The following is a 27,823-nucleotide window of genomic DNA, read 5'->3' as shown; positions in this document are numbered from 1 at the left end:
TTACACACGAATGAGCAGTGACCGTATTATATACAAGCCACCACCTGCAGCTAATCTAGATATAGACCAACGCGATTTGGTATAGGGTTGGAGAAGTAGTTTTTGAGTGGACGCGGGGGAATCTGCTTCGAATATGGCAGTAAATTATCCCGGCGTGGAGTTTTAGGTCTGTTTTACACCCACAGACGATACTAGGCTTACTGGGCTTAAGTACATAAAACAAATTGTACTGTCTACAAGGTCCATAATAATTCTTAATACAGCGATGATCTCAATCTCAAACCAATAATCTCATCCCCATCCTCAACGAACACCGTATACCTCTCAAACCCAAGTTTTTCCATCAGCCGTAAACTCACACCGTTCTCCTTATGGGCGTCGGCAAATAACCAGTCCTCAATATTAGAGGCCTTATCTTGGTTATAACGGGGCAATTCCCACCATTTCTGTAGGAAAGCTGTTAGAGCTTCCGTTGCATACCCTACACCCCATTTATCAGGATGCAACATGTAACCAAGCTCCGCTTGAGGGTGCAGAGTATACACTCCGGCCATTCCAATAATATGTCCTGTAGTTTTTTCAATGATTGAAAGGTGAAATGGTGGATTTGATCGGTCTGGTCGAAGAAACCTATTTATCCATGATTTTGTTTCTTGTATGTCGTTGTCGATTTTGCGTTTGTGGCTGTAATTAAACATTGAAGAGCGCTGTTAGTTGATTGCTCTTGGAACGTCTCCGTTGACTGTATTGTAGTTAGATCAGAGGAGAAACCTACGTCCACTTCATAACCTCCGGCCTGGTGCGGATATCATGGAAATAGTCAATATCCTCGTCGCACATCGGGCGGAGTATCAGCCGAGAGGTCACGATTTGCTTAACCTGATACGGGAAAATAGGTCGTCCAGGTTGGTTATTTTCTGCCATCATGGAAGCAATTTTAATGCATTCTTTGTCAAATGTGAAATATAGACATGAAGGGGATACATGGTTTATGAATGATGGATATTGGATTTTAGGTTACATCGCACTGCGGGGGGGGCGAATACGAGGTCTTGTCGATCGGCGACGGGACTTGACCACAAAGAATGGGCTGATTCAATATCTATATCCCAACAACTCCATTTATCTTTTTACAGTTCACAGGCGGCCCAATAAGTCAGTGGTGTGCCCAGATTCATGATCCATTGCGGAGTATATCTCCAAGATATCTTGTTGACAAACGGAGTATTACAGCAGTTGTGCAATCAAGTATGGCACTGAATCTAGCTAGATCTCGGAAAAGCTTTTATCACCAGAACTTCCCTTAGCTGAGCTTGGTCTGGAACATTCTATGGAGGTTTCCGAGAAGCTGAGGTTAGTTAACATATTTCTACAATGACTCATTGCATTCAATACGAGTTTAAGCTAGCGGGTTTCCGTCTACAGACTAAACAACCCAAGAGTCACTAACTAGCTCTTTCGAACCGTATTGCCAAGGATGTGATGTAACAGCCTAGTCCAAACCTAGCTAGTGCCCTGAAACGAGGAACGAGTGAAGGGGTTACTACCCTGCGCGAATTGCCCGCAAAGATTGGCTTGCGTTCGTACTGCAAAACCCTTGCCCGTTCTCGCCGCAGATTCGTCGATTTCGACGCCAAGAAGTGTTCTACGTTGTTCTGATTGCTCGTCGACTTCTCCATCCATCTTAGCTCTTAGGGTTCCAAGGCTTCGTTCCGCACTTCTGTCTACATTTCCCTCTTATGACTGGCTCTTGCTAGCTCACCTTTGCTAGGACAACTCTCTTCTTGACTTAAGTTTTCTTAAGGCATTGACATTAACTTCCGCGCTTGACGTTGCTGATTCGCTGGCTTGTGGAATAGCACGTTACGCCGCACTTTGCGACGTAACTGAGTGTATATATATTTAGCTGATCCTCGCGAAAATGCCGTACTTACATTAGACTTTATTATCACTTAGCTCCACTTCACTTTCGCACTGATTTTCACAGTAAATTGCGATGTTGCGATGTCTGTATGATTCCCCATGAGTGTATATTCAGCACATACGACCATAGGGTGTGGAGAACAGGGCTTCCCGTCCGCTCAGCCGTACTTAAGCCACACGCCGGCCAGTTAGTAGTATGGTGGGTGACCACATGCGAATCCTGGCTGTTGTATGTTTTTTGCCTTGCCTTTTTGGAAGGTGGCTGCGTTCGTATATCGTAGGTTTTCTTTAGGCATTGATTGATATTAACTTCCACGGTAGGTGTCGCTGATTCGCTGGCTTGGGCTTCGCTCGTCCACGAGGCTCTACAGCTTCACCGACATGTGAGAGTACACTAAGTACTATCGGAACTTCGGTTGCAGTTACTTAGCTTTATAGTTTGATTCGATGGTTTGGTCTATTCATGGTTCATTTAAATCCAATTGTTATGATATACCCTAGCATAAGGTTATTCCCAAGTGTTGGTGCCTCAGGCTTCCCGGACGGCAGGCTTTCTGTAGAGGTTCGCTGGGGGTTCGTTATCAGTACGTGTACGAACTCCTGCAGGGAACACCCTTGATAGAGGTTATATAAGACCCCGCTCCTATCCTTCTACTAAGGATATATCTCCTTCCTGTTTGAGCGATAAGACTGTATATAAACTGACCTATGTTAAAGAGGTTTTACGATCCTTAAGAAACAGTCTTTGACTTTTCTGAACAATTGACTTTGTCCCTTTCTCCTACCTGATTGACAGGCCTCTATCCTGACTTATAGAGTATATTCTTACACAGATACCCCGCGAAGAGGGTTTGACCGTCGAAAAGGGCCTATAGCGAGCTCAGCAGCTAATTCAGCTAGTAGAAGCTGATAAGGTAGTATCGCATAAACAGCTCGATCTGCCTAATCAGCCGATTCAACCGCTTAGAAGGGCTCCGCCTACCTACAGTGGATATAGACAAATTTGGTATAGGATTACTTTATGTAAAAATCGAGTTATCTAGTTAAATTAGTAGGTGTTACTTAGGATAATCGATTTTGGAATTTTCTAATAGGGGTAGGTGTGAAGGGCTGAAGCAAGACTTAGATTCAATCTAACTAGGCCAACATGCTGTTTACAAAAAGCTTAAGGAGGGGAAGTTTATCCCGCGCGTTCTCCACGTCAATACGCCAAGGTCTCGTGATACACGTGACCTATATCGGGCACTGGCCCGTGACAATACCCCCCTCCCAGCCTCAATCTCGTTAGGGGCACGACGATATGGGCTTCGGTGCCGATTTGCTGGCGAATCACATCCGAAACGGTGCCGTGCTGCGCTTCAAAGGCATCCAAGGCGCTGCAATCCTGCACTGAGTCTAGCCTTTCCCACGTCTGTTCTGCCCATCCTCTCCATTTCACTAACGCCTCGTCACGATATCCTCGCCCAATCTTCCTCCTTCGTACGGCTAGGATTTGCTCTACGTCGTATTCCTCTTCTCCGTTAACTAGTAGTGGTGGTGGTTGTGAATCGTCTACTAACTGAGATGGGAATGGGTCCGTTGCTGCTGGGCGAACTAACTCAATATGGAACACTGGGTGTATACCAGTAGGCACATCAAGTCGGACTGTGAACGGCGACGGGACGTCTACTACTCGGTATCGAGTATGTAGCCAATCTAACTTCTTTGACGGTCGCTGTGTGCGTACGTTCCGCAGATTTAGCCAAACCCAGTCATCCTTTTTGTAGATAGGCGCTGCCTGTCGACGTCGGTTCGCTTGCTCTTCTTGAAGGGCCTGCGCGGAAGCAATAGCGGCCTGGGACTAATCGGTAGCTTCTCGTAGGCGATTCACGAACGTTTCGCCTGCCTTTCGTGGTGGGGTCAGGGCGTCTTGTAGTTGCCCTGCTTCGTTAATGCTAATCGGATCAACATGGTAACCGTGGGTGAAGAAGAATGGCGAGATTCCTGTTGAAGCGGCATCACGATTATTGATTGCCACGGCGACTATTGGTAGTAGATCCTTCCAGTTATCCTGTGCGTATGTAGTGAACACGCGTAGAATTCGTTCGATCTCCTGATTGGCACGCTCTGTTGCACCGTCGGTCTGGGGATGGAAAGCAGTGGATAATCGGCGTTGAATCGATAGCCTTTCGCATACTCTTTCCCAGAAGGAACTCACAAATTGCGGGCCGCGGTCGCTCACAATCGCTAGTGGCACCCTATGATGCATATAGAAGTGTGTGAGGAATACCTCTGCTACATCCTCTGCTGTTGTATTCTTTATTCCGATCAGAATCACGCTCTTTGTCAACCGATCTGTTATCACTATACAGTTCGTTGCTCCCGTGGGTCCGGAGGGTGGTAGCCCGGTGATAAAGTCAACGGATATTTCAGCCCAGATTCGCTGGGGGATTGGTAGCGGTTTCAGTAACCTATGTTTCGTGTCTCGCTATACTGAGCTCCGTCCGCACACTGTACAGTTCCGGAGGAAACGTCGTACGTCTTTCGCCGCTCCTGGCCAGAAGAACCGTCGAGAAAGTATCGAATAGGTAGCGTCTCGCCCAGGATGCGCCGTAACGTGTGAATCGTGGATCTTCTGTATAATTCCTGTGCGTAGAACCTCGTTGTCTGGAATCCAGAGTCGCTGTCTGAAGTGAAGCACCCCTCGATTATCTAAATGGCACTCCGATAGGCTGGTCTTAATGTTCGTTTCGGCAGCGATTCGGCGCTCTCCCGTTAGCAAAGCGTTGGAGATTCGTTGGTAGATCGAGTCAGACGCCCTTGCCTTTTTCCATTCTGTCTGAAGTTCCGGTTTATTAAAGAGGGGGATATCTCTTTCGAAATCGATCTCCTCACTGGGTTGGCTGTCGGCTGATTGAAGTTTTAGCCGACCCGTTTTGATCTTGACCCTTTTGAGTAGGATTCGGAAGCGATTCGACAGCCTTTCGTTAGTGATACTCTTAGGCATATCCTGACTCCGTCGTGATAGTGCATCCGGCCTTACTGCAAGCTTGCTAGGGCGATAACGGAGGTCAAAGTCGAACTCTGTTAAGAGGTCTGCCTATCGCATCTGCTGTTCGTTGAGATGTTGTGCTTTTCCGAAGTATCGAAGGTTTTTATGGTCCGTTACGATAGTGAATCGAGGCACCATTTTCAGCTCAGGTCTCTATTCGCGCAGAGCACGTATAATCGCTAGAAGCTCCTTATCGTGGATCTCGTAGTTTGATTCTGCTGGGGATAGCTTCTGAGATAGGTAGGCGCATGGCCGTAGCTGCCCGTCGGGTCTATATTGCGATAGAACCGCACTAGTTGCCCAGCCGGAGGCATCAGTTTCTACGACTGTTTGACGATCCTCTTCGAAATGTGCTAGGATTGGTGCGTTTATGAAGAGCTCTTTCAGTTCCGTGAAGGCCTGTTGGCAATCGTCGTCCTATTTGAATATAGCGTCTTTCTTTATTAGCCGTGTTAAGGGTGCCGAAAGGTCGGCGAATCGTGGTATAAATGGCCGGTAGAAGTTCGCAAACCCAATAAAGCTTCGCACATCCTGTATAGACTTCGGTCTCTCCTATGCCCTAATAGCTTCCACCTTCTTTAGATCGACGTGAATCCCCTTTCCAGCCTCGACGATAAAGCCGAGGTACTTCACTGAGTCCTGTTCGAATTCCGATTTCGCAATGTCACATTGGAGGCCAGCGTCTATTAGTTTCTGCAGGACTTCGCCGACCTTTCGGCGGTGATCCGCTAGCGTCCCGTTAGTGTAGATAATTATATCGTCAACGTAGGCCGACACGAAGTCATCTAAGTACTCCCGCAGAGTCTGATTGATATACCTCTGGAACGTTGCTGGTGCGCTAGTCAATCCGAACGGGGTTACGTTCTACTCGTAGAGCCCGTATCGCGTCCGAAATGCAGTCTTCCATTCTTCTCCAGGGTGGATACGGATCTTATGGAAGGCTGCGATAATATCGAGCTTTGTGAACCAGCGAGCGTGGCCCATATTCCGTAGCGTCTCTCGAATCAGTGGTAGGGGGTAGCGATCCTTTACTGTTCGTTCGTTTAACCCCTGATAGTCAACACAGAATCGTACGCCGCCGCCTAGCTTCCTAACTAGCAAGATCGGTGCTGCCGCAGGCGATTGGCTTACACGTATGAAGTTCTTCCTAAGCAGGTCTGTTAAGGTCTTTCGTAGGTAAAGAAGCTCTTCCTTGTTTATGCCGTAGAGAGGGCTATATAGCGGTGGCTCTTCGATACTGTTTCGATCGCGTTTCAGAGGGATTTTATGATCGATTCCTGGCCGGTATGGAGGCAGCTAATCGGCTAACTGTTGGCTAAAAGCGGTAAGCTATTGCTAGTAGTGTTTCGGTAGTTTGTCCTTTGGATCGAGGTACTTCTTTGGTCGTAATGCCTTCTCGATATCGTCTAACGAAACCCTACCGATCTGCAAACGATTTGCATCCGATACGCTCCGTACAAGCTGTTGGATAGAAGAAGCTTCTGTCTGTGCCACGCGTAGCGCCTTCACTCTAGGGGGCCCGATAGTGCGATCCGCGCGGTTCTAACATCTTGTCCGCTCCCCAGACTTTGTGAAGATGTCTAGGTATCCTTTCCGTGCTGAATATTGTCCGTTTACGTCGTGTAGCTATAGGTCCCCAAGTATCATACTGTCGCTTTAGGGTCCGATGATATACGCAAACACGCGGCCTTGTTGCTGGCCGTGGACGTCGAGGTCGAAATGGGTAATGTGGGTGATTCGGTACTGATCCGGCACCACCCCGTCAAGGACTCGTGGCTGTATCTTAATGCGCGGGAGGTCGAGCGACTGGACTAGAGACTCGTTTACCGTTGCATAGCAGCGGCAGCCGCTATCGACGAGAGCTTGTGTAAATTGGATTCTATTCACTCTAGTATCGACTATAAACGGTAATGTCTTACGTTCCAGTAGCTTCTCGACCCCCTTTTGCTCCTGCTCGCGACTTAGAACAGGAGCTACTCTTTTCCCGATTTATCCTCAGTAGTCACACTCTCGTCGTCAGAAGCCGTTATTACTGAATCTAGGTCACTTGCAGGCTTCGACTTCTTTACTTTGACCGTGCGCTCCTTTCCCTTCTTGCTCGAGGTAGTAGCGATACGTGTACTATTCGGCTGTTGTGCCGGTAGGAGCGCGCACCTCGCGATAAGGTGTCCAGATTTTCTATATCGTAGGCATTTCCCTTCAGCACGTCGCCGATCTATCTCGTCCTGACTAACCTATTGAGCTTGTCTCGGCGTTCCGCTTTCGGGTCGGCGGTGTTTCGTGTGTAGTTCGGCACGGGTTACCGACACGGTCGGTGTCTAATCTATTTCATCGCTATTTTGTCTAGGCGAGCGCGGACGACGTGTTCGTTCCTCTTTGTTGATATTAAGGGCATCTATATCTGAGCTGATCTCGTGAAGCCGGGAGATCAGGTCCGCCGAGGTAGCAGGGATGCCTCGATTTATTAACGCATTCGTTATGGTCTTATTGAGCGCGCTAAGAAGGATCTGCCTTTTTGCCTCGTTGTGCTATTCAAGAGCGTCTGCATCAGCGAATTCCTTTTCTAGTCTAGGAAGGAACCTAGAAAAGCTTATGTCTTCTGGTTGTCGAATCTGGTGGAGTCGTCTTGCTGCGCGTGCTTTGATATTCGGGTCTCCGTAGATATTCTTAAGGTGGCCGAGTAAGGCTTGCGGTTCGCTAGTGTTCCGGCGGAGTTTCACGAAGGTTCTAGTATTCTTCTAGGCGAGCTTCTCTAGTCTAGAGAATACGTACATGAATTGGTCTTGAGGGGAACCGATAGCTTCGCTGTCCACACTAAGCTTGTTCTCCATCGAAATGCGCTAGGTTGGCTAATCGCTCGTGCTTCCACCGAATGGTTTTGGGTCCGGGAGACGTGGTTTCGGTCGGTGAACAATCTCTGTTCGTGGGGGAACCGGCACCGATTCGGTGGCTGATCGTGCAGGTGTCGCCTGCCCTTCGTTCGTCGTGGTTGTCGTTATGGCTAGTGAGGCCTGATGCTCCAGCATTGCCTCGAGGCGACGCATCCGCTCCTCTTGAGCAGCATCTTGCTGGTGACGCCGCTCCCTTTCTTCGTTCTGCATAGCCTGGGTCTGTGCTATCTGCTGTAATAGCGTTTGCGCCCACCCGGGAGGGCTCGTCGATTCCTGGTGCTGCATAGCGCCTAGGGGTTGTGTAGCGTGCCGGTAATGCTTCGGTCGCTTTTCGTCCAATGTTCCAGTGTGCCTAGGAATTGAGATCTTCTAGGGCTTTCTAATCCGTCTCGAGCGCTGAGAGATCTATGCGCGAGGATTCCGTTCCGATATGTGTTCGTCACTGAATCGCTTGGGATTCAGGGGTGTTTCCAATGAGTGCCTAGGTCGCTTTCCTAGGGCTTTTCCAATGACCAATGATACTTCTAGGTGTAGAAGGAAGCTTTTTGTATGTGAAGGGCTGAAGCAAGACTTAGATTCAATCTAACTAGGCCAACATGCTGTTTACAAAAAGCTTAAGGAGGGGAAGTTTATCCCGCGCGTTCTCCACGTCAATACGCCAAGGTCTCGTGATACACGTGACCTATATCGGGCACTGGCCCGTGACAGTAGGTGTCCCGGTCAAGCGGGAATTACGTTAGTTATTCTATTTTATAGAAAAAGCGTTTATAGTTAAGAAGGTACTCTTAAGTAATATTATCCTTAAAAGCTCCTAAATACTCGTAGATTTTAGGGACTCTTTTTAGAAAAGTCCTTTTAAGCGTAATCTAGCCTATAAGTAGACTATTTAGGGTTAGATTTAGAGTTTTAGGCGTTATTAAGAAGGATAAGAGGTCTAGAATAGACTATTCTACTAGTAACTACTCGCTTTAAGTAATAATAGCTTATATCTAGCGTTATACTTCCTATTAGTTCTACTTAACGATATTCCTAGTAGTATATTTAGCTATTAAAGCGTATATTATAGGGTTATCCGCCTCTATAATTATAGAATATATCTCCCTTACTATAGTTAGAGGTAAAAGGCTTAGTATATTCTTAGTCGCTAGTAAGATTAGGCGTTAAGAAGGTAGCTATATAGAGTCTTAACTAATACGGCCTTATATTAGCTTACTTAGGGTATTAATTACGTACTCTGTATTAGATATCGTTAAAAGTTTACGTTGAGAGTTTATAGAATTATTACTTTACTATAGTTAATAAGAGGGAAGTATTTTCCTCGCTTAAAGTTTTACTTCTAATTTCGCTTATCCTTACGTAAAGTAAGGATTATTCCGATAAGAAGGATATACCTATTACGGCGGTGCGTAGCGGCCATTCTCCAGTGCATAAAACCTATCATAAAATTGACCGCTTTTCCCTCCGCCCTAGCCAGATTAGGTCACATGACCCCTTTGATCTATATAGATATTCAAGCTTTCATGACTATCTTCCCTCTTCACACTTCCTCCTACCCAACCACCCCTACCTCCAGTATACGGTAGTATTGATAAGCCTTTCCCTATTAGGAAATTGATGCTGATTGGATTTTATTGCAGAAATCGCCGTATTCGGCAGCTCGCAGCTCGCTATCCTTCGGCCTCCGCCATGTGCCCCCAGCTTGATCTTGAGCCCTACCGGAGGGAAATCACCCAACTTGCGGGTTCGAATTGCTCGCATGAGGCTATTCGCATCTTCCTTCTCCATACGCACGGCGTGTGCGCTTCCACGAATACGATATCCCGGCGCCTACAGTCCTGGGGCCTCCGTACACGCCGGCTTTACCTACCTGCAGGCGCTCGCGATGCGATCGTATGTGAGCTCCTCCGGCTATCATTGAGTACTGAGGAGATCCTTATGATCCTTGCGAAGAAGGGTATGCCATCCTCTGAACGTACCCTACGCCGCACTCGAAAGAAACTTGGTATTCGGCTCCGCATTGACGATCCTCGCGAGCGCGAAGCGCAGGAAGAAGAGGTCGAGTTGATTCTTATGACGGAAGATCAGATTGGAGAGATCGAAGGATATGGCCGCCGTTTACAACGGGTCTTCTTACGCCGCCATGGAATATTCATCTCTGAGTAAGATGACCGCCTTCATTGTTAAGATAGTCGCTCCGGATGAGAATATGGCTAACGACTATATGATAATAGAGCCCGGGCCTACGAAATCTACCGATCGATTAATCCTGGTGCTATTGAGCGGCGCCAAGCTGGCCTACAACGGCGGCGAAAGGCCTACACCTGCGAGGGGCCTAATGCAGTGTGGCACCTTGACGGCTATATGAAGCTGGAGCCTTTTGGGATTGAGATATACGCAGCCATTGATGGCTACTCTCGGTGCATTATGTGGATATACGTGGGAATATCTGCGCGTACCGCAGTAAGTGTGCTTCGTCAATACCTTGACTGCGCTGCTTCTAATGGGTATTTACCACGAAAACTTCGCACCGACCTTGGTACTGAAACAGTGCTAATTGGTGATGCTCATCTTGTGCTCCGTCAAAACCCTCCATTAACATCAGATGTTCTTCCATCGAGATCGCTTCCATCGTCATCGAGATTGCTTCCATCAACATTAGATCCAGCAACATTGCAATCTCTTCTCCAGCTAAGAGAATATTTTATCTACGGCCGGAGTGTTGAAAATCAGCGAATTGAATCCTGGTGGGGACAGCTTTCTACATCGAGCCTATTCGTTTATCATGAATACTTCAATCAGCTACTAAATGATGGAATCTTCTCAAAGCAATGTATCCCTGAGCAGGTAAGTAGAAGTATTCCGGCGACACATTTCCTTATAATATTATACTAATCGATGTCTAGATAGCACTTCTCTCTATATACATGCCTATTCTCCGTTCTCGAATTCATTCATTTGTTAACGATATCTGGAATGTACACCGTATTCGCCCGCAGGCTAAGCGGCCACATGTAGTCCCAGGGAAGCCGATTATGAATTACTACTACCCTGGCCCAGGCGTTCCTGATTGCCAGGAGCCTCTTGATTATGATCTTCTAGACTGGTATGATTCTATATTCTACTATTCTGTGATTTTCTAATACTATTCTATTAGGCTCCAGCAGGATGTGGCTGAATGGGACCCTGCTGAATATCTTCCATCTGCTACTCTAGCTTGGTGTCATACGCAGCTTCATGAAATTGGGCTCCAGGAGGTGGGCGAGCCATTTGACCCTGAGGATCCTCTTATTCAGCTCCGTGGTGAGAGAGAGCAGCCATATCGCCAGGTCTATGAAGCCCTACGCGAGCGGGCCCTTTTATACTACCAATCAGGTGCCTTGCCTATATTAGAGGTTAGTACTAGGCCCCTTGGCGCGTTTAGATGGGGCCCGAACACCCAATGGCAGCAGGGCGCGGAAGTAGAAGCAGCTGAATACGAGGATCCTGATCCTTTGTGATATTTCCTTTTCCATCGTCCATCTTATCCTTGCTATCGTTCATCTCATCCTTTCCATTGTTCATCTCATCCTTGCTATCGTTCATCTCATCCTTTCTCTTGTTTATGTTATCTTTTCTATCGACTATATCCTCAAAAAAATCTGTCTTCTTTTATCGCAAAAATGGCATCCCAGCAGGCTGTTCCTATCGAAACTATACTAGCTGCTATCTATCAACTAGGAGCTACACTATCAGCAGCTGCAAATACCCCGTCGCCATCGATTTCATCCAGTACATCATCAATTCTACTCAGTACACCATCAATTCTACCCAGTACACCATCGATTCCAACCGGTAGATCATCGATTTCAACCAGCGCACCATCGGTTCCGGGTATACAGGCACCGCCACAGCTCAATACACGCTTTGCGGCTCTCTCTGGTACTACAAGCCAGGCCCGAAATGCTTATACTGGGCGCCTACCACTAGTGGTTAAGCCTCCGGTTGATGAGGATATTGTATTCAATGTGACCTACTACCTAAAAGTAGTGGATTATGATATTCACCCAATCAAGGGTAATATTCCTTACTCTCTAAATCATATTCCTATCTCTCTAGTTCATATGCTAATCACTGGAGTATAGATGCCCATACCACGATATACGTATCATCCTCTCAGCAATGGAGCTCCCTACATGTCTTCTTATCCGATCTACATCGCCGACTACAAGGTTTACGCAGCGCTGATTACTCGGCGGATATCGAGGATACTCCCTTACTCGCTCGGGACGTATTTCCGACTAGTAAGACTGGGCCATTAACAGCGCGCTGGCTCGAACCTACTAGTTTTACTAGTGATGGTGACCCTACAGTGTTGACTATCCAGCAACTTTGTCGAGTAGCGAGCAAGGAGAAGGGCATGCCCATCTTCCATGTCATTATACAACGATCACAGCAGGGGGAAGGTAGGCTAACGTACAGGCCGCTATCAGTTGAATCTGAAGACGCAGCTACATACATGGAACGCGTGGCAGAGGAACGCCTAGCTAGGGAACGCTTAGCTACCATCATGGATGGCACAGCTTCCATCGTGGATGGCCCAGCTTCCATCGTGGATGGCCCAGCTTCCATCGTGGCAGAGCCTACACAGCGCAGGGCTAGCCAGAATGCATCAAAGAAGGGAAGACCTCGTAATTCTCCTCCGCCAGCTATAGTGCAAAGGAACCTGCGTCGGCGACGTCGAAAATGATGAATACTATGCATTTTTGCTAGTACTATGTCCTATATTCATGTACTTAGAGAGCAGTAGTGAATTGATTGTATTTGTTGGGTGTATAAGATCTATTTCCAAGACCTCTGTGATAATGCATGAAAATTAGGTAGTGGTGTAGAAGAATTCAACAGCGATGGGACTTGGCCAAATTTTAATGGAACTTGGCTAAATCGGAATTCTGCCGGCGAAATCTGAATAATAATTATGCACTGGAGAATGGCCGCTACGCACCGCCGTATACCTAGAAACTAGAGTTTCCTAATAGGGTATTTGTCGGATTTACGCCGTGTGCATAAACCCTGAGGCGTGTGCTTGTAGGCGCACACAGGTCGATCGAATACCACGATTATAGAAGAGAGACGAAAGTGCAATAGAGGTGGGTCGGCAGCGAACAGGTTGAACAGTGGAGGGTCAACACAGTTTAATCAGAATTGCCTTGAGCTCTATTGGTGAGTGAAAATGGTGTCAAGCTTCTGACATTGTCGTCAAACTTGTTTTATTTTGCTAGGAAAACAGGCAGTATTTATAACTTTGGGTACATAGCAGGATATCACAGGAAAAGACTGATAAGAATCCGAAATAACATAGGGGCATACGAGAGTGTTAGGAAACTCGTTGCTTTTCCCATTTGATGCAGTAGTTGATAATCAGCATCGTATATTATAAAGCGGTGTATAGGGATGCAGATTTATGCATCCAATTGCATTAGCGCGCGCATGCATGTATACATACGCTCGCTTATTGCGGGGATACGCACACACACACATATTAACACACCCCCTTAGCTCTCGATATAAGGGCAGAATGAAATCAAAGTAAGAGCTGAATAAGATAAAACAGAAAAGATAGGATAAAAGGGCTTATAAGAAAGAAGGTAAGCATTTTATATAGCCTTCTCCTTCTTAATATTAAGAGGACTAGGAGTAGAAATAGAGGGAAGTTTAGAGTAATAGGCTATAAGGAACGCGTTATAGTTAGTATAGTTTTACTAGCGAAACTATAATTAGAATATATTAAGATATATAATCTATAAATTATACCTTAATATATACCTTATTTCTAGTTAACTAATACTCCTTATAATAAGCCTACTCAAAAACGTTAAAGTAGTACGCTAGTTCCTTTATAAATCTAGTAACTATTCGATAGACCTCCGAGGGATATAGCTACTCTATAAATTATTCTAAATTAGCCGGGTTAACTATTTAGAATACCTACCGAGCCTATATAAATATAAGATTTAGGTCCTAATAATCTCCTAGTATTATAGTCGTAGCCTATAGAGTTATTAGCTTTATCTTTAAAGAACTTAGCGAAACCTATAGGAATATATATCGAAGCGTAGCTAGAACACTACTTGTCGGATTTACGGGGTCAGCATAAATCCTTCGGTCGTGCACAAGCAAGCGAGTGTGCACGATTGGTCAAATCAGTATACGATTGGCGAAGAATCGTATAGGTCAGGTTAGGTCGTACGATTCGGCTCAGAATCGGAAGTTAACTTATGATAGAAGAATGCTCCAACTTCATCACAATCATTAAACTTGATTCAACTAGCTATGGAAAACAGGCAATATTTATAACTTCATGAAATCAAGGCAATACGTCAGACTAGAATCTCATAGAAATCAGAAGAAATATAGAGTGTTGAAGCTCTTTCGTCATGTGTGCAATCTGTTGATGTCAATCGTTGAAGATCATCGTCACGTGGACGTTCCGTCGCATTCTGTCAAGTTCGATAGCATGGGCTTATGCACCCACTCATGTCGACACTACTTATATAAAACTAAAGCCTTAATATTACGAATACACTTTATAGCAAAAGGTAAGCCTAAAGTTACGTCCTACTTAGCGATTATAGTACGCAGATAGTGTATATATTAGAGGATTAATATAAAAACAGGATTATCTAGAAGAGGATAAGTAGTAGTATAGGTTCTTAGAGGTATTATAAGGGTTTCGAGGGCGAATAGATAGTAAAACGATAGCGAAAGGGTATACCTTAATAAGGGTATAGGAAAAAGAGATAGAAGAGGATAAAAGAGGAAGAATAAAAGGAGAGGGTAATATTAGCGATATTAATAAAGAAACGCGTTTCCTTTATTTAACCCTCTACTAGGCAACCCCCTAGTATTAACCTTCCCTTTTTTTTTAGCCTATACGCTCCTTCCTTATTTAACTACTACTCTTTATAATTATTTACGCGTCTGTTTACCTCGCTTAAGGGCAAGCGATCCTTAGAGGGAGGATAATTGTTATAATATACCCTAGCATAAGGTTATTCCTAAGTGTTAGTGCCTTAGGCTTCCCGGGCCTAATAAGCCGGCAGGCTTTCTATAGAGGTTCACTAGGGCTTCGGTATTAGTACGTATACGAACTCCTGCAGGGAACACCCTTAACAGAGGTTACATAAGCCTCGTATTTCACCCCGCTCCTATTTCCCTACTAAGGATATATCTCCTTCCTGTTTGAGCGATAAGACTGTATATAAATTGACCTATATTGAAGAGGTTTTACGATCTTCAAGAAACAGTCTTTGGCTATCTCACACAATTAACTTAGCCCCTTTTTCCTACCTGATTAACAGGCCTCTATCCTGACTTATAGAGTATATCCTTACAGTTTTAGCTTAATCTTATAAATCTTTAAGCCTCTATAGCTTTTCTATAGTAGCTTAAGTAGCTACGAGGTTAGTATTAAGATTAGTTAGGGTTAAACCCTATTTAGTCGCGATTAGGATTTCTTCTACGATACAGGGAGGGTTTAGTACCCCTTTAGTAAAAGGAGTAGAACAGGTCCTTAATACTATGTCTCCTAGGTAATCGAAGAAGAAGAAACGGAATTTATAAGGATATACTCTATAAGTTAGGATAGAGGCCTATTAATTAGGTAGGAGAAACAGGGCTAAGTCAATAGTGTAAGATTATTAAAGACTGTTTCTTAAGGATCGTAAAACCTCTTTAACATAGGTCAATTAATATACAGTCTTATCGCTCAAACAGGAAGGAGATATATCCTTAGTAGGGAAATAGGAGCAGGGTGAAACACGAGGCTTGTGTAACCTCTGTCAAGGGTGTTCCCTGCAGGAGTTCGTACACGTACTGATAACGAAGCCCTAGCGAATCTCCACAGAAAGCCTGCCGGCTTATCAGGCCCGGGAAGCCTAAGGCACCAACACTTAGGAATAACCTCATGCCAGGGTATATCATAACATGCAGACATAGAATAGTTATTAGAGCTATAATCTAGGGGTGAACCTACCTCGAAATATTAGTATCAGGAAATTTGAGCATCCCTTTTACAGCTACATTCCCCTTCAGTAATGAGAGTCTGACTCTAATCTTTTCGAATCACGATATTGTCTTCTAATTTACCGAGGAATTGAACAAGCTGAATATTAATGACGAATGCTAGGCCATCGATGATCTTCAGAACAGTGACAACAACGCCCTTTCCCTGACCGGGGATAGGAGAAATCCAGATGGTTCACTTGGAGCCACGACTGTGCATACTCCGTCCGCTCCGCAGCTAAGGAGATGGTGCTTTGACTCTGAGAACTTCAATTACTTTGAAAACTCTCTTTGTCAACCAGCTACCTTAATTCGATACTTTATTTCTATGATCAGCATTCAATACATTTAATTTGTTTATCCATCTAAGAATTTCTCTCTTCAAAGTACGCAATAATCTTTTTGAACGGTGACTGTGTTGACAAGGGACACTGTGTGGGTTGTTTGAAGCGCCAGTGTGGCTGGCTAAGCCTGAGAGTAACGTGGGAGTTACACAAGCCCATCCTGATAGACTTCGGATGTATAGGTCGTATTGATACAGATCCTAATTAGGCAATGGAAATTTTTGCCATTCAAGAATTCCTTCGGATTAAGGGGCTGTCTTTGACTCCTCATTACCCTGGCTTGGATCTATACTGACACTTGATGACTCGATCCACTTTAACCTCGATAGGGTTTGCAGGGTTTGTCGTCTTCTTTGGCTCTGCATGAAGCAGGCTGGGGATTTCCTGCCAGGACCAGGCTTGTTCTTTTCCTTTGTGCTTCAGGGCCTTATAGACCCTGTTCTGTTCTCTTCTACTTCTTCTTTCTTTCCTAGTCGTCTTCGTCTCCCTGTTCTAGATAGACCAATTGACTCAGTCTCCCTCTTCTCTCTTCGCTTCCTGTGCCAGCAGTGCCGTGGGCGCTGTCAACACTGTTTAGCGGCTACCAGGTTGCAATGAACAGATAACTAGCTTATTTCAGGGGCAGCTGCATTCAAGAGGCTGGCTGAGGACAGCTAAAGGCTTGTGGCCTTGTGTTTTTGGGAGGGAGTATCGCGCGTCGGCACCACCTTGATCATTTGGACGGGCGAGGGGCTCATGCTTGGAGTCAATATAAATTACCAGAAACTTTCCACCTTTCTAGGGTTTTACCTACAAAAAACAACGCGACAGGTAGCTCAAGATGATTTTCTCGACCAGTGCTAGGCATCTTTGGCTTGATCGGGACATTGACTCAAACGAGACAGAATTACATGTAGAATTCCAGACTGATAACCGCAGCTATTGGCATCTTAGTTCTGTGGCCCTTGAGAATGTTCTTGGCATTACCGAAGGCTGTAAGGGGTTCGACACTCGAGAAGATAACAGTGCATCTAACCAAGGTTACACGCTGCAATCGCGTTTTGTGCCTGGCAGTCTCACCCTCTATGCCGGCTCGGTTTTGCGTGGCAAGCTCTTAGAGGAGTACGGCGGTTAGGAAACGTCCATCTATCTCGACGTTCTCTTCAGATATGACAATGGGGAGCTGATTTCAGAAACCTGGTATGTGGTGCCGTTCACTAGCCTGCTTCTCCAATGCTAGACTGCGTGGCGGTAGCATTTTCTCTGTTGTTAATACTCGACATGAGCAGGTCCGAATATCTTATGACCTCCGGAGCAGCATTTAGCTATGGTGATCAGGACCAGGGCTCACTAAGAACGCTTTAGATCGCACCGAATGGAAATTTGGCCATGTCTCAGATATCTCTGGCTGATGACTGTGAGTTTGTTGGTGATGGTTACTCCCCGGACTCCGGGTTTTTGCGGCCTATGGGCGATGACCCATCACGCTGGGTGGTTTCTAGGCTCCGGCCATTTCTGGAAAATGATGAGTGTTTGATCCGTGGCGAGAAGAGAGAGGCAGACTCGCCTTGTACTAGTGATTTCGAAGCCTACCTCTGAGAAGTCTCAGCAACTCTGAAGGGGAATTTTCAACAGAACCGTCGTAAGTTGGCAAGCCACCAAATAAACACCATATAATATACTGAAATCCAAATTTTAGGACATCCCCTGATAATGTTGAGGACCATCCAGACGCTGTCCGTGACAAGCTTCAATTAGGCATACTGAATGTCGCCTTTGCCGTGGCGGGAGAAGAAGAGCTATTCGTGTGTCAACATCCCACCTCCTTTGCCAATAGTTCTTTTAATACCGTAAGCCTCGGCTAACCACCGGTGATGGAAGAACAAGGACACGCGAGCCAAGGTGCAATGCGTATTCACTGCTGTCATGGCTTGTGGCGTTCTGCTATCTCGAACCCTCTTTGGGAAGGCTAGGGCAGCTTATACACCGGCCCTGTCCCTCATGGCCGGATTGGTCGCCAAATCTACCACTGATCACTTTGTTAGTGATCTGACCATGAAAAATGTAGTGGCAGAGATTGCTATTTACAGAGCCCTGAAGGCGGAGCTTCCAGCTATCACGGGTATCACTGCTGAGGAGACCTTTAAAATGGTTGGTGTCAATCAGAGACGGTCAAGTGACGACGAAATATCAATTACCTGGTCCCAAGTGAGCGCAGTCAGCAAAGAATTTCAACGTCGTCACCTGGATGAGTCTATATTGAAGGACGCTACGGATCAATGGGATGAGTACATTATGTCATCATTCGTGCGTCGCTGAGCTAACTGACTCTTTCTTTCTTTAGTATTGCTATGGCCGTTGAGCAAATTCTGGCAGGCGATAGCAAGATTTCAGAAGACCAGATCAAGCATCGGTTAGGCGACCAGAAGCATGACGGTGTGGATCTGCTTAACCCTGCACCACCGGGAGAGGATGGTTATCTAGATAAATGGAGGCAGGATATACGTGCCGTATAGGATCGGTTATACCTTCTTGAGCCGGATTCAGCAGTGCGATAGAACAAGAAGCGCAAGGCCATTATTCAGGCCGCAGCCGAACCTATTGGAAATGAGATACAGACTATTAAGGACGATGAAAACGGCGACTCCATTCTCAGCCAGGTACCTAGCTTTACCGAGTGGAATTTACAAGCTGATAAGAGCTTGAATGAGCTAACATTACTACCAATATCTAGGTGACTGAGCTCGAGCAGAAATTAAACGACCCGAAAACCAAATTCGCCGAAGAAACTGCTGCTGAACACTCTGGGCTAGATACGATAGATAAAATCTGAGCTCCAACCGGCGGTGGAGAAGATGTTTACCAACCAAAAGACTTACCAGAGTGCCCAGGGCCAGCTCGTTGCAAAGGACAAGGAGACCAGTGCGGAGGAGGATACGCATACCGCAGATCCCAAGATTGAAGTATGTGTTCCCGGCCGTGTCGCCTCTCTTAGTGACCAGTCCGATGAAGAATACTATAGGGCGGCGCAAACTGGTACAAAGACTTGCTTCGCAGACATATATCAGCCCTGGAAGCAAACCAAAGCCCCGCAGATGTGGCCTCTGAAACCTACCTAATCTCTGTAAATGTTGTCACAGATCTCCAAGCTCGGTAGACCTAGCTAAACCGCATCCAAAAAGGCCGATACTCGGTTGATCGTGAGATCAGTAAAGCTGAGATGATCATTCGTGTGCTGACATTGATGATTAACGGGACTGAGACAGACGTGTCCGGTCGAATTATATCCCTCGAGGATCCCTTGGAAGCTGCCTTTACGGAGCTAATGGGCATCGGTGAGCCTTCATACCATCGTATGAATTGAAAGATCGAAGATCAGCTTTGTACAGCGATCCTGAAGATTCATCGCATGTCTTTGATCGATGCCTCCGTTGTCGAGAGTGCGCGGAAGGCTGTTGCGGCGGTCCAGGATTGGTTTGACGATGGGTATATGCCGGACGGTCCGAAGAAGGAAAATTGAAGTGATTGTGAATAATCCACTGTATCAAGCAAGTCCGGAGGGGGATACTGAAATAGTCAATAGTCGGCGGTCACTTAAGTGGTCAATTGAACTCGATCTATCGCCGTGCTTGATTCCAATACTGGACAAAGATTAGGTAGACTACACCCTCTGTTATGGGATATGGAGGGTTGACTCCTTGAGCTACACTACTCTTGTTCCTGAGTCGTACTGTCATCTAGTCAACCTGTCATTCTGTCTATATTGAAACCCCCGCATAGTTCTCTCTGTCTTCTGTGTCTCTCCATTTCTCTCTCTTTCCGCGTAGTATTGTCTTAGTCAGACACACAATAATGGAGTCTCACGATCCAGATTCCATGTTCGAGGTCGGATTTCTTGCGAATGCCTACGATGAACAGCCTTTTGACAGAGTCGTTACCCGGTTCACGCCCGAGCGCAATGATTTCCTCCATTTAGGGTATAGCAAAGCAATCGTAATTGACTTCAGCTTCGTAAGATACCACGGCGACGTTGAATATATTCGTTACGATCATGTAAACGTAACTAAAGAGGAGGACAAAGTTTCACCAACCGGCGGAAATTATTTAATAGTTGGGCTTCCAACCCGTAAAAATCATGTACCCCGAGTGACGACTTTGACCGTGTCTACGAGTTGACAGAAATACATGGAACATCGCTTTTAGTCTTCGTCAGTGTTGTAAACGAATATTGATTCAAACTAGCGACATAGATTATCACCCATCATCACTTTGATTCACTAGATTATCATAACAGTTTCTATAGAGCCTAGCATCTCCCGTAGGCTACAATCCGCAATGAACAGAACACATACATATACCGTGAAGAAACAGAAGGACTTTGTGGCGTTAAACGATGAGAACCTTGCAAGAGCGCAGGGAAATGCGCGCAATGTTCGGTCCTTATTAATTGCAATCAGATTTCTTCTAGCGGGTAAGCTCCTATATAAGTATCTGGTACCTTCATTCTGACCCCGGACCGAACCGTCTTCCCACAAATCGAGGAAACATCCATCCAGGTTTGGTAATAGGAGTTGATCGTCAATTCTACATAGCCAGAGAGCCAGAAGCTCGTCGGAACATCTTGACAGTGAGATAGCTTCCTTCCTCTTACTCTAGAGTGTGAAAATAGTGACTAATATCTTGCCCAGATTTAGCTAAGTTAGTTAGTTACCTAAGTTAGTTATACATAGTTACTTAGTTAACTCACTACAGGTTTCTGATAAATAAACGGGGACTGCGGAGGCGGCCAATTTCGGCGTGACGTTGTGGACGTAAAGGTACTAGCGAAGCGAAAACGCTCGACCGGTCTTGAACTGAAGTATTTCTTTTTCTTCCTTCCTTTTTTTTCCTTGGCCCGGTGGATCAAGTCTCGTATGTAGTCTATCTATAGAAATTCGATCGTTCAACCTATAGATAGGTGGATAGATAGAGACTCCTTCCCAGTGTCTCTGATTGGACGGAGGAACTCACACCGACGCCCCTCTTCCTCACCTCCACCACCACCTCCACTCAAGCTTCCCAAGGTCGTCAACAGTCCACATCCCCCGAAATTATTCTAACTCCTTTGTCACCTTTACACCTTGATGACTCAGATTATTTAGAGAGCTACGATATTGTGAGCTCTGCATTTAGCACTTCGTTCTCGACAATCCCTGAAAGCTTCCCTCCTCTTTGTCGCTATCATATCGCCGATCGGTCCGGTCCCGTTGTTACAACCCAGCCCAGCCCACCCTTCGCTTAAGCCAACGTGATCGTTATTATACAGCCCCGAAGAGTGCGCTTCTCACCGATGAGCGGGCAGAAGGCCACGCACTAAGAGCATGGTGCTAGTGGCGCCGGGTCGCACAGTGGTCGTCGAAAATGGGCCCTCGGTCTTCCGCGACCCAGTCTCACTCGTCTACGATCGAACCTGATAATGATCACAAAGAAACCCCACCTTCACGGGAGGTAGCTCGACAGCAGGAAATTGAATCAACCCTCCAAAAAGAAGATACCCCCCATCCGCGGCCGCGGAGATTCCTCGCACAGCCGATAGAGACATCCTCTCGGAGTGTCCAAACACAGAATGCCTCGCCAGACGACCGTCGATCTCCGAGGTCAGGAAGCCTCCGAAATGAGGTGACCAACTCCTCGGAGCAAGCGGAGCCACAATCCCACCGAGCGGACGATCCTCCCCGGAGATTCTTACCACAACCCATAGAAACTAGCAAGGCTAGTAACCAAGGCGTCACCGGCTCCAGACCAAGACGATTCAAGCCCGAGCTTCTTGAAACTGACCATCGCTCGGTCAAAGGGCCACAAGTTGGCCCCTCTTATCGACGATCTGTCAACTTTGATCCAGTACAGGGCAGCTTGGAACTCCCGGTAGAGAGGCAAGGCCCTCTAGCTCGTCTGGCCCCTAATCGCAGTGCCTCATTCGATGTCCCGGAGTCTAGATTTTCATACGCGAATCTTCTTCGTCGGCATGAAACACGGAGGCACTCCTTTCGAGTCCCTGATCTTCCTTCAATCCCATCAGATGAGAGTGAAACTTCAGATACGCCTTGCGAAACGCCATGGCCTTCCTCATCTCTCGGACGGTCGTCGGTGAAGCCAGTGCAGTCTCAGCAAGAAGATCCTTGGAATCCGGAAAGCCGTCCAAGTGAATTTTCAAAGTATCTGTTGTCTCTGGCCGCTCGATCGGCACAGAAAGAGCTGAAAGAGCAGGCACTTGCTGCCTTTCCGAATGAGCAGGTCTACCAGCCTGTTGACCATTTTGCTATTGATGAGGAAGGAGGAGATTCAGGAGATGACGATTATCTGGTTTATCCGCAGCCACATCACATTAAGTCTCGCCGGCAATCCTCGGCAGACCTTTCCTGGGAGCTGGAGTATATGCGTCAACATAAGGAGGAGGCTGAACAACGACTTCGAGTCATGGTTGCTTCAAATAAGAACCTGGACTTCTCTCCCAATCACAACGCAGCCACCAGAAAATATGGCCCTAGTCCACCAATGCTAGGTGCTGATATTGTTCTACCCCAAAGTTTGTCGCCAGAAGGAACTCTTTGCGAGGAATCCTCGTCTGAGACCAATGTCCAGGGCCAGGAGGGCCCGTGTAACGACTGTGGTGGTCTTTGGTGTGCGGGAGCTGAGCCCGATGAGGGGCGCGGATTAGGCCTTTGGATGGGTACATGTCGTAAGGATGAGGGTTTCGAGCGAGACCCACAAGCAATGACGGGGATCATGACACCAATGATTCAATGTGAAGAATTCAACTTCACACCCAGTCCCCCGTTGGAGTCTCATGCGGACTCGAGAGATTCAAGTAGGCAACTGCCCAAAGGCACGACTTCTTGTCTCCCAAGACGGAAACTCGATGCCGAATTCAATGATGGCTTTGTGACGCAGATCTACAATTATCTGTCTCTAGGCTATCCGTGCGTCGCCCGATATTATGACCACGAGCTTAGCAAGATCTCAGGAATTGCTCTTGAAGAATTGCGGCGAGATGATCTTTGTGCCGATGCTCAGGGCTACGTTGTAGCACCGGCTGATAGTATGGCAGTTGGGTGTGTTCGATGGAAAGCTTTACGTCTTTATATCCACGAATGGGCTCGCCAGCAGCCGAACATGGTAGAAGATGAACTAGGCCTTGAGGCCTGGGGGGTTCCGGAGCGGAGAGGGAGCTGGGCGATTTGAAAGTGCCTGCGAGATAGTTTCTGCTGGTGTTGGAGGAGTGGCTTACACTTCTTCTATTGTTGTTGTTTCTTATCTTGTCCCGTTTCTTCGTGTTTCTATGGTCAGTGCTCTAGACTTCTTCAAGGTACAGCATATAGATAACCATCCCGTATACCTTCTGCCGTTGCCCCATTTTACCAGGGGGGCTTGCATTGTGTGCGTCTTTTTCTTCTGTTCCACCGTATTCAATGGAAAGCATCATTCACTCTGAGGTCCCTCCCCATGATGTAAACGATGATAGTACAAGGCCTATTGTCTACGTAAATATTACTGGAACATAGAGCTATCGGAAGGGTTACGCGATCAAGTCTTGCGGTTATACCCAATCATAACACCATCAAGGCCTGTCCAGTGCTGCAACAGTAGTATAAAGTTTAACATCGTGGATCGATCTGGGCTTAGATGAAACTTACAGCATCCGGTCGATCATTGATAACAATGCGTTTCATGCGATAAATGCACTAAAACTACCAATGAGCCTTCTAATACTTTATCTTGTTCAAGGAAAGCCTATTATTATGAAGGAAACAACTACAATCGGTCGCTATCACTGACACCAGGTGACCCTCTAGCGATCGAAGATGCCAACGATTAGTACATTTTTCGTCATGAGATTGACAGACAAGATAAGGATCATGTATTCGAGGCTCTAGAAACAATTCTCTTCTATCTGGGGAACAGCCATTTTCTTGTCGTTTTTTTAATCAGCCCGAAATCTGAGAAGACGTGTCTTTTTCATCCGATGAGATATAGACAGAATTCTGACAAACCCAAAAGGGAGAGCTCAAGTATGTTTGTCGTCCTTTTTAGTAAATCGTAGTCAATGCCTCTACTACAGGCTGTTTGACCGAGTAAAGTTCCTCTTCGAACCGTTTCATGAACGATGCCCGGGAAGATCTTCTGCTCCGGTAAAGGGGCTCGTGCCAGCGGCGGGGTTGCCGCCGATTGATGTTGCCAGGTCAGCCCCCGCAAAATGGGGCGATGATAGGTGTGGGGTGTGGAAATTTCGGCGTGTCTTGAGCGGTAATTTATGAATCAAAACGTAAATGATCCCTGTAATCGTTGGGGAGACGCGGGCCATGTCTTTAGTCCACGGGCTGTTTCCGAAGAGACTACCCAAGTCGCTCGGTGTAAGTGGAACTGCCAGTCTTCGAGCGACTTTAGGCTAGGGACGTAGCACCATTCTTGGATGATGGCGAGTATGTAGGCTTCAAAGCTGCCTGATTAGCGGTGTGGAGTAAACCGGGAGCCAGAGCATTTCGCTCATCCGTGACCGAGCCTTGAGAATAGCGCTCGATCCTAGTACCGACGGATTAGTATCGTTTCAGGAGGCACGGGCTTCTTCTTGCATTATTTCAGATCTGGGTAAGAGCTTACAGGGAAAGTTCTGCGAGCAGAGTTTCATGCCGGAATGCCTCTCGAATGTCAGGCACATTGCTCTTCGCCACATTGTTGCCAGCCACGCCAGGGGAACCGCAGTTCGAGCCCAGCCATCTCTTCTTCAAAGACAGTTCAAATCCACTTTGATCGACGGAGTGCTTCGCGAGCTCACACATATCGACCGCGCTGAACTTGTAGATCTGGGCAGCTACCGAATATTCCTCAATCAGAGGCTCTTTTGTGAAAGCAAACTGCAGAGGATCATCGGTGGACAAGGACACGTTGAGCCCACGCTTGAAGAAGCTGGCACACGGGTTCTTGTCGTACGTCAAGAACAATGCGTTGTTACTGAGGGGTGACATGGCGATGCCGATCTGGTCCAGGTAGTAGAGATATTGCAGGAGAGGCACCTTGCGCAACAGGATTCCATGGCTGATGCTGTGGCAGCACAGGAAGCCGACGGCCAGATGATCGGGATCACCAGCCTCACCGCAGTGCGGCCGAAGGACGAAAGTGTTGAATCCTCGGCGCTGGCGCCAATTGTTGAGAGAAGCAATATTGGCAAACATGAAGTAGATCCAATAGCTGTAAGGCGGATTCTGCTTGGTACCCCACTCGCGGGGAATGGGATACTTGCGGTAGAATCGGCGCTCCGCCTTGCTCTCATCGTCGACACTATCGAATCCGACCACTCGTTGAAGGAAGACATGAAGCTTAGGGTGACTGGAGGGGTCCTTGGTCACTTCAAACAATGGCTGGAACACGTTCGTGATGACCTGCTCGAAGTTCTCCATCATCCCGCTCGACTTGTACACGTCGTACAGGCGAGGAACCTGGATCAGCCATCGAACATTGGGGGAGAACAGCTTGTTGTCTACCACCCAGGCAGCAAGCTTATCCCATTCCTGAATGGATCGTCCATAGATCGAAATTCGCCATTCAACCATTTGGTACTTGCTGGATTCCAGGTCCGAGATTACCTCCTTGGTGATTTCCGCCAAATACCGACCCTTGATGTAGTTGTCGGTCTTCAAAAAGATTTCGCGGAGGCGGGATTCACCAACCGGGTTATATTTGAGGTTGAATTTGTCGAACCGATGGAATGAATCGGTGTGGGCCTAGAATCATCGATCAGTACAGGAAGAAACACAACACGGCCCTCCGAGTTTGAATTTGGGGCGTTCCAGGGGACCTTACATGCATATCTAGAGTATCAATACTCAAGTCATAGGCCGTCAGGTTGATACTTTCAAAGACCTCGCGCAGCGTGAGATGCTTTCCATCTCGAAAGAGGACCACTTCATCGGGAGATTTGCGCATTTTGCTTTTGATGAAGCGAAGGAGATGTTTCTGGTTCATGCAAGCCGAGTGATGGACGTGAGTGTCCACTTTGCGCACATTGTAGAAGTCACGATGCGGCACTTTCTTGCTGTCCGCGATTTCCTGGTACTCGTTGAGTAGTGCGTAGAGTTGGAACTTGCCCTCCAAATACGACAGACGCTTGAAGGCGAAACTTTTGGTGGGCCCGTCGGTGGACACATCTACCACGGCGTCCAGATCCATATAGAAGTCACGCAGAGAAGGAATTTGCACCAAAGGTTCTTGTTGATCTGCAGCCGTCTCCGACTCATATACTTGATAAACGCTGTTTCCATCGAGACGATATGTCCAGGAGGATTGTTTCGGAAGGGGCTCCAGTTCCTTGATGTCAAAGTCTTCGCCGATATCCTCACCCATTTTACGTTTCTTGCCTACTAGATCAGAGGGGCCTCCAGCATTACCGGGCTGGTACTCCTTGCCTTCATCCCAGGCGGGCTCGGGAGGTGGAGGGTAAATTTCCCATTCCGGTTTGTTTCTTGGGTCATCTTCGGACCGTTGAAGGGACAGCGCCATGTATTTTGACCGTCGTTCAAGAAGGCCCTTAATCTTGCGGTAGATAGCGTTCAGCTCCGATGTGACGGCATCGCCTCCAGGCGCAAACCCAGCTGCACCCTGGGACAACCCAATGCCCAGACCCAAGCCTTGATTTCCCTCCGCATTTGGCGTTGCGGTGAGATATGCTCCGTGGGCGGAGGGATTGGCACCACCTAGGGGCATAGCGTGGTTGCGCGCGGAGAGGTCTGCGGCCAACTGGCTGTTTTGAGCCTGCAATGCTGCTGCACTGGCCTCGTCGTGTGGAAACGAGGGTCCAAGGTGCCATTCGTCGCCTCCCATCGAAGATTCCCTCGCGACCTGGCCCTGCTGCAGAGGGCTGGTTCCAGCTGTCGTCACCTTGGAATCGTATGAATCGACCGCTATGCGTCCTGAGGGTATAGGGCTGGCTGGTGAGTCTCCCTTCGAGGCTGACGACAGCTGGTGATGCTGATAGAACAGCTTCGCCTCGGCGTGGCTCAAGGACTTCTCGAAGGCGTAGTCATATGTGGCCGTCTTTTGCTGAAGATCTCGTGGTAAAATATCCGTCGCCTCGTCCTGGGGGTCCTCTGGGGTTTCATGGGTCGCGAAGCCCGTAGAGTCCTCCTCGCCGGAGTCCCCAGGAGAAACCCCATCCGCACGCCTGTCGACGCTTGGATTGAGAATTGGACTAAGCTTGTCGGATCTGGACGAGCACATGATGTCGAGTGGCTGTGGCACAAGGGCGGGGGTCTTGGGGGACCAGAGGTACTGATCTCGAGTGGATCAATGAGCTTCGTTGCGGGCGGACAGGGCGAGGCAGGGATGGAAGACGTGCAGAGAAGCGAAGCGGTGAAAGACTCTGGAGTCTATGGTTTCGTCATGGGAATAAGGAGAGAAAAGCTGTAGGAGGACAGCTGGTATATGAGTCAAAGAATTAATATTGTTGGAGTATCTTTCTTTTTTTTTTTCTGGGTTAAAAGGCGGAGAAGATGCCTATGCTGATCCACCGGTGAGACGGGCAGGATAAAGCGCCCGATTATTATTGAGTAATACTTCTACAGCCTACTACTGTGCCCTACCAA

At 47.2% G+C, this 27,823-nt stretch overlaps 9 protein-coding genes across 9 annotated transcripts; 6 read left to right on the top strand and 3 right to left on the bottom strand.

Moving 5' to 3' along the window:
* Positions 1-226: 226 nt before the first annotated feature.
* Positions 227-948, bottom strand: N7473_011598 (GNAT family N-acetyltransferase). The gene is made up of 2 exons (XM_057157537.1): positions 776-948; positions 227-684 (listed from the first exon to the last, which is right to left on the bottom strand). Exons 1-2 carry the CDS (start codon positions 925-927, stop codon positions 255-257), a joined length of 582 nt encoding a protein of 193 aa, XP_057003387.1. The 5' UTR covers positions 928-948; the 3' UTR covers positions 227-254.
* A 6,855-nt stretch (positions 949-7,803) lies between these two features.
* Positions 7,804-8,130, bottom strand: N7473_011597 (uncharacterized protein; the record flags this gene model as incomplete). Its single annotated transcript, XM_057157536.1, has 1 exon — positions 7,804-8,130. One exon carries the CDS (start codon positions 8,128-8,130, stop codon positions 7,804-7,806), a length of 327 nt encoding a protein of 108 aa, XP_057003386.1.
* A 1,401-nt stretch (positions 8,131-9,531) lies between these two features.
* On the top strand, positions 9,532-11,342 carry N7473_011596 (uncharacterized protein; the record flags this gene model as incomplete). The annotated part of the gene is made up of 4 exons (XM_057157535.1): positions 9,532-10,004; positions 10,077-10,689; positions 10,749-10,948; positions 11,000-11,342. The coding sequence occupies 4 exons, from the start codon at positions 9,532-9,534 to the stop codon at positions 11,340-11,342; spliced, it is 1,629 nt and encodes a 542-aa protein (XP_057003385.1).
* Positions 11,343-11,504: 162 nt separating this feature from the next.
* On the top strand, positions 11,505-12,571 carry N7473_011595 (uncharacterized protein; the record flags this gene model as incomplete). Its single annotated transcript, XM_057157534.1, has 2 exons — positions 11,505-11,898; positions 11,967-12,571. 2 exons carry the CDS (start codon positions 11,505-11,507, stop codon positions 12,569-12,571), a joined length of 999 nt encoding a protein of 332 aa, XP_057003384.1.
* A 5,563-nt stretch (positions 12,572-18,134) lies between these two features.
* N7473_011594 (uncharacterized protein) lies at positions 18,135-19,041 on the top strand (the record flags this gene model as incomplete). Its single annotated transcript, XM_057157533.1, has 4 exons — positions 18,135-18,496; positions 18,553-18,718; positions 18,767-18,868; positions 18,943-19,041. 4 exons carry the CDS (start codon positions 18,135-18,137, stop codon positions 19,039-19,041), a joined length of 729 nt encoding a protein of 242 aa, XP_057003383.1.
* Positions 19,042-19,063: 22 nt separating this feature from the next.
* On the top strand, positions 19,064-19,327 carry N7473_011593 (uncharacterized protein; the record flags this gene model as incomplete). Its single annotated transcript, XM_057157532.1, has 1 exon — positions 19,064-19,327. The coding sequence occupies one exon, from the start codon at positions 19,064-19,066 to the stop codon at positions 19,325-19,327; it is 264 nt and encodes an 87-aa protein (XP_057003382.1).
* Positions 19,328-19,428: 101 nt separating this feature from the next.
* N7473_011592 (uncharacterized protein) lies at positions 19,429-19,728 on the top strand (the record flags this gene model as incomplete). Its single annotated transcript, XM_057157531.1, has 2 exons — positions 19,429-19,543; positions 19,598-19,728. The coding sequence occupies 2 exons, from the start codon at positions 19,429-19,431 to the stop codon at positions 19,726-19,728; spliced, it is 246 nt and encodes an 81-aa protein (XP_057003381.1).
* A 1,880-nt stretch (positions 19,729-21,608) lies between these two features.
* On the top strand, positions 21,609-23,429 carry N7473_011591 (uncharacterized protein; the record flags this gene model as incomplete). Its single annotated transcript, XM_057157530.1, has 1 exon — positions 21,609-23,429. The coding sequence occupies one exon, from the start codon at positions 21,609-21,611 to the stop codon at positions 23,427-23,429; it is 1,821 nt and encodes a 606-aa protein (XP_057003380.1).
* A 1,199-nt stretch (positions 23,430-24,628) lies between these two features.
* On the bottom strand, positions 24,629-27,458 carry N7473_011590 (uncharacterized protein; the record flags this gene model as incomplete). Its single annotated transcript, XM_057157529.1, has 3 exons — positions 24,629-24,767; positions 24,846-25,966; positions 26,046-27,458. The coding sequence occupies 3 exons, from the start codon at positions 27,456-27,458 to the stop codon at positions 24,629-24,631; spliced, it is 2,673 nt and encodes an 890-aa protein (XP_057003379.1).
* Between the last annotated feature and the right edge of the window lie 365 nt (positions 27,459-27,823).

The sequence above is a fragment of the Penicillium subrubescens genome (assembly GCF_028828155.1).
Source record: "Penicillium subrubescens strain IBT 31985 chromosome Unknown utg000010l_segment0_segment0, whole genome shotgun sequence".
Taxonomy (NCBI): domain Eukaryota; kingdom Fungi; phylum Ascomycota; class Eurotiomycetes; order Eurotiales; family Aspergillaceae; genus Penicillium; species Penicillium subrubescens.
The sequence above is the reverse complement of the archived record's forward strand: the minus strand, read 5'-3'. Positions and strand labels throughout refer to the sequence as shown.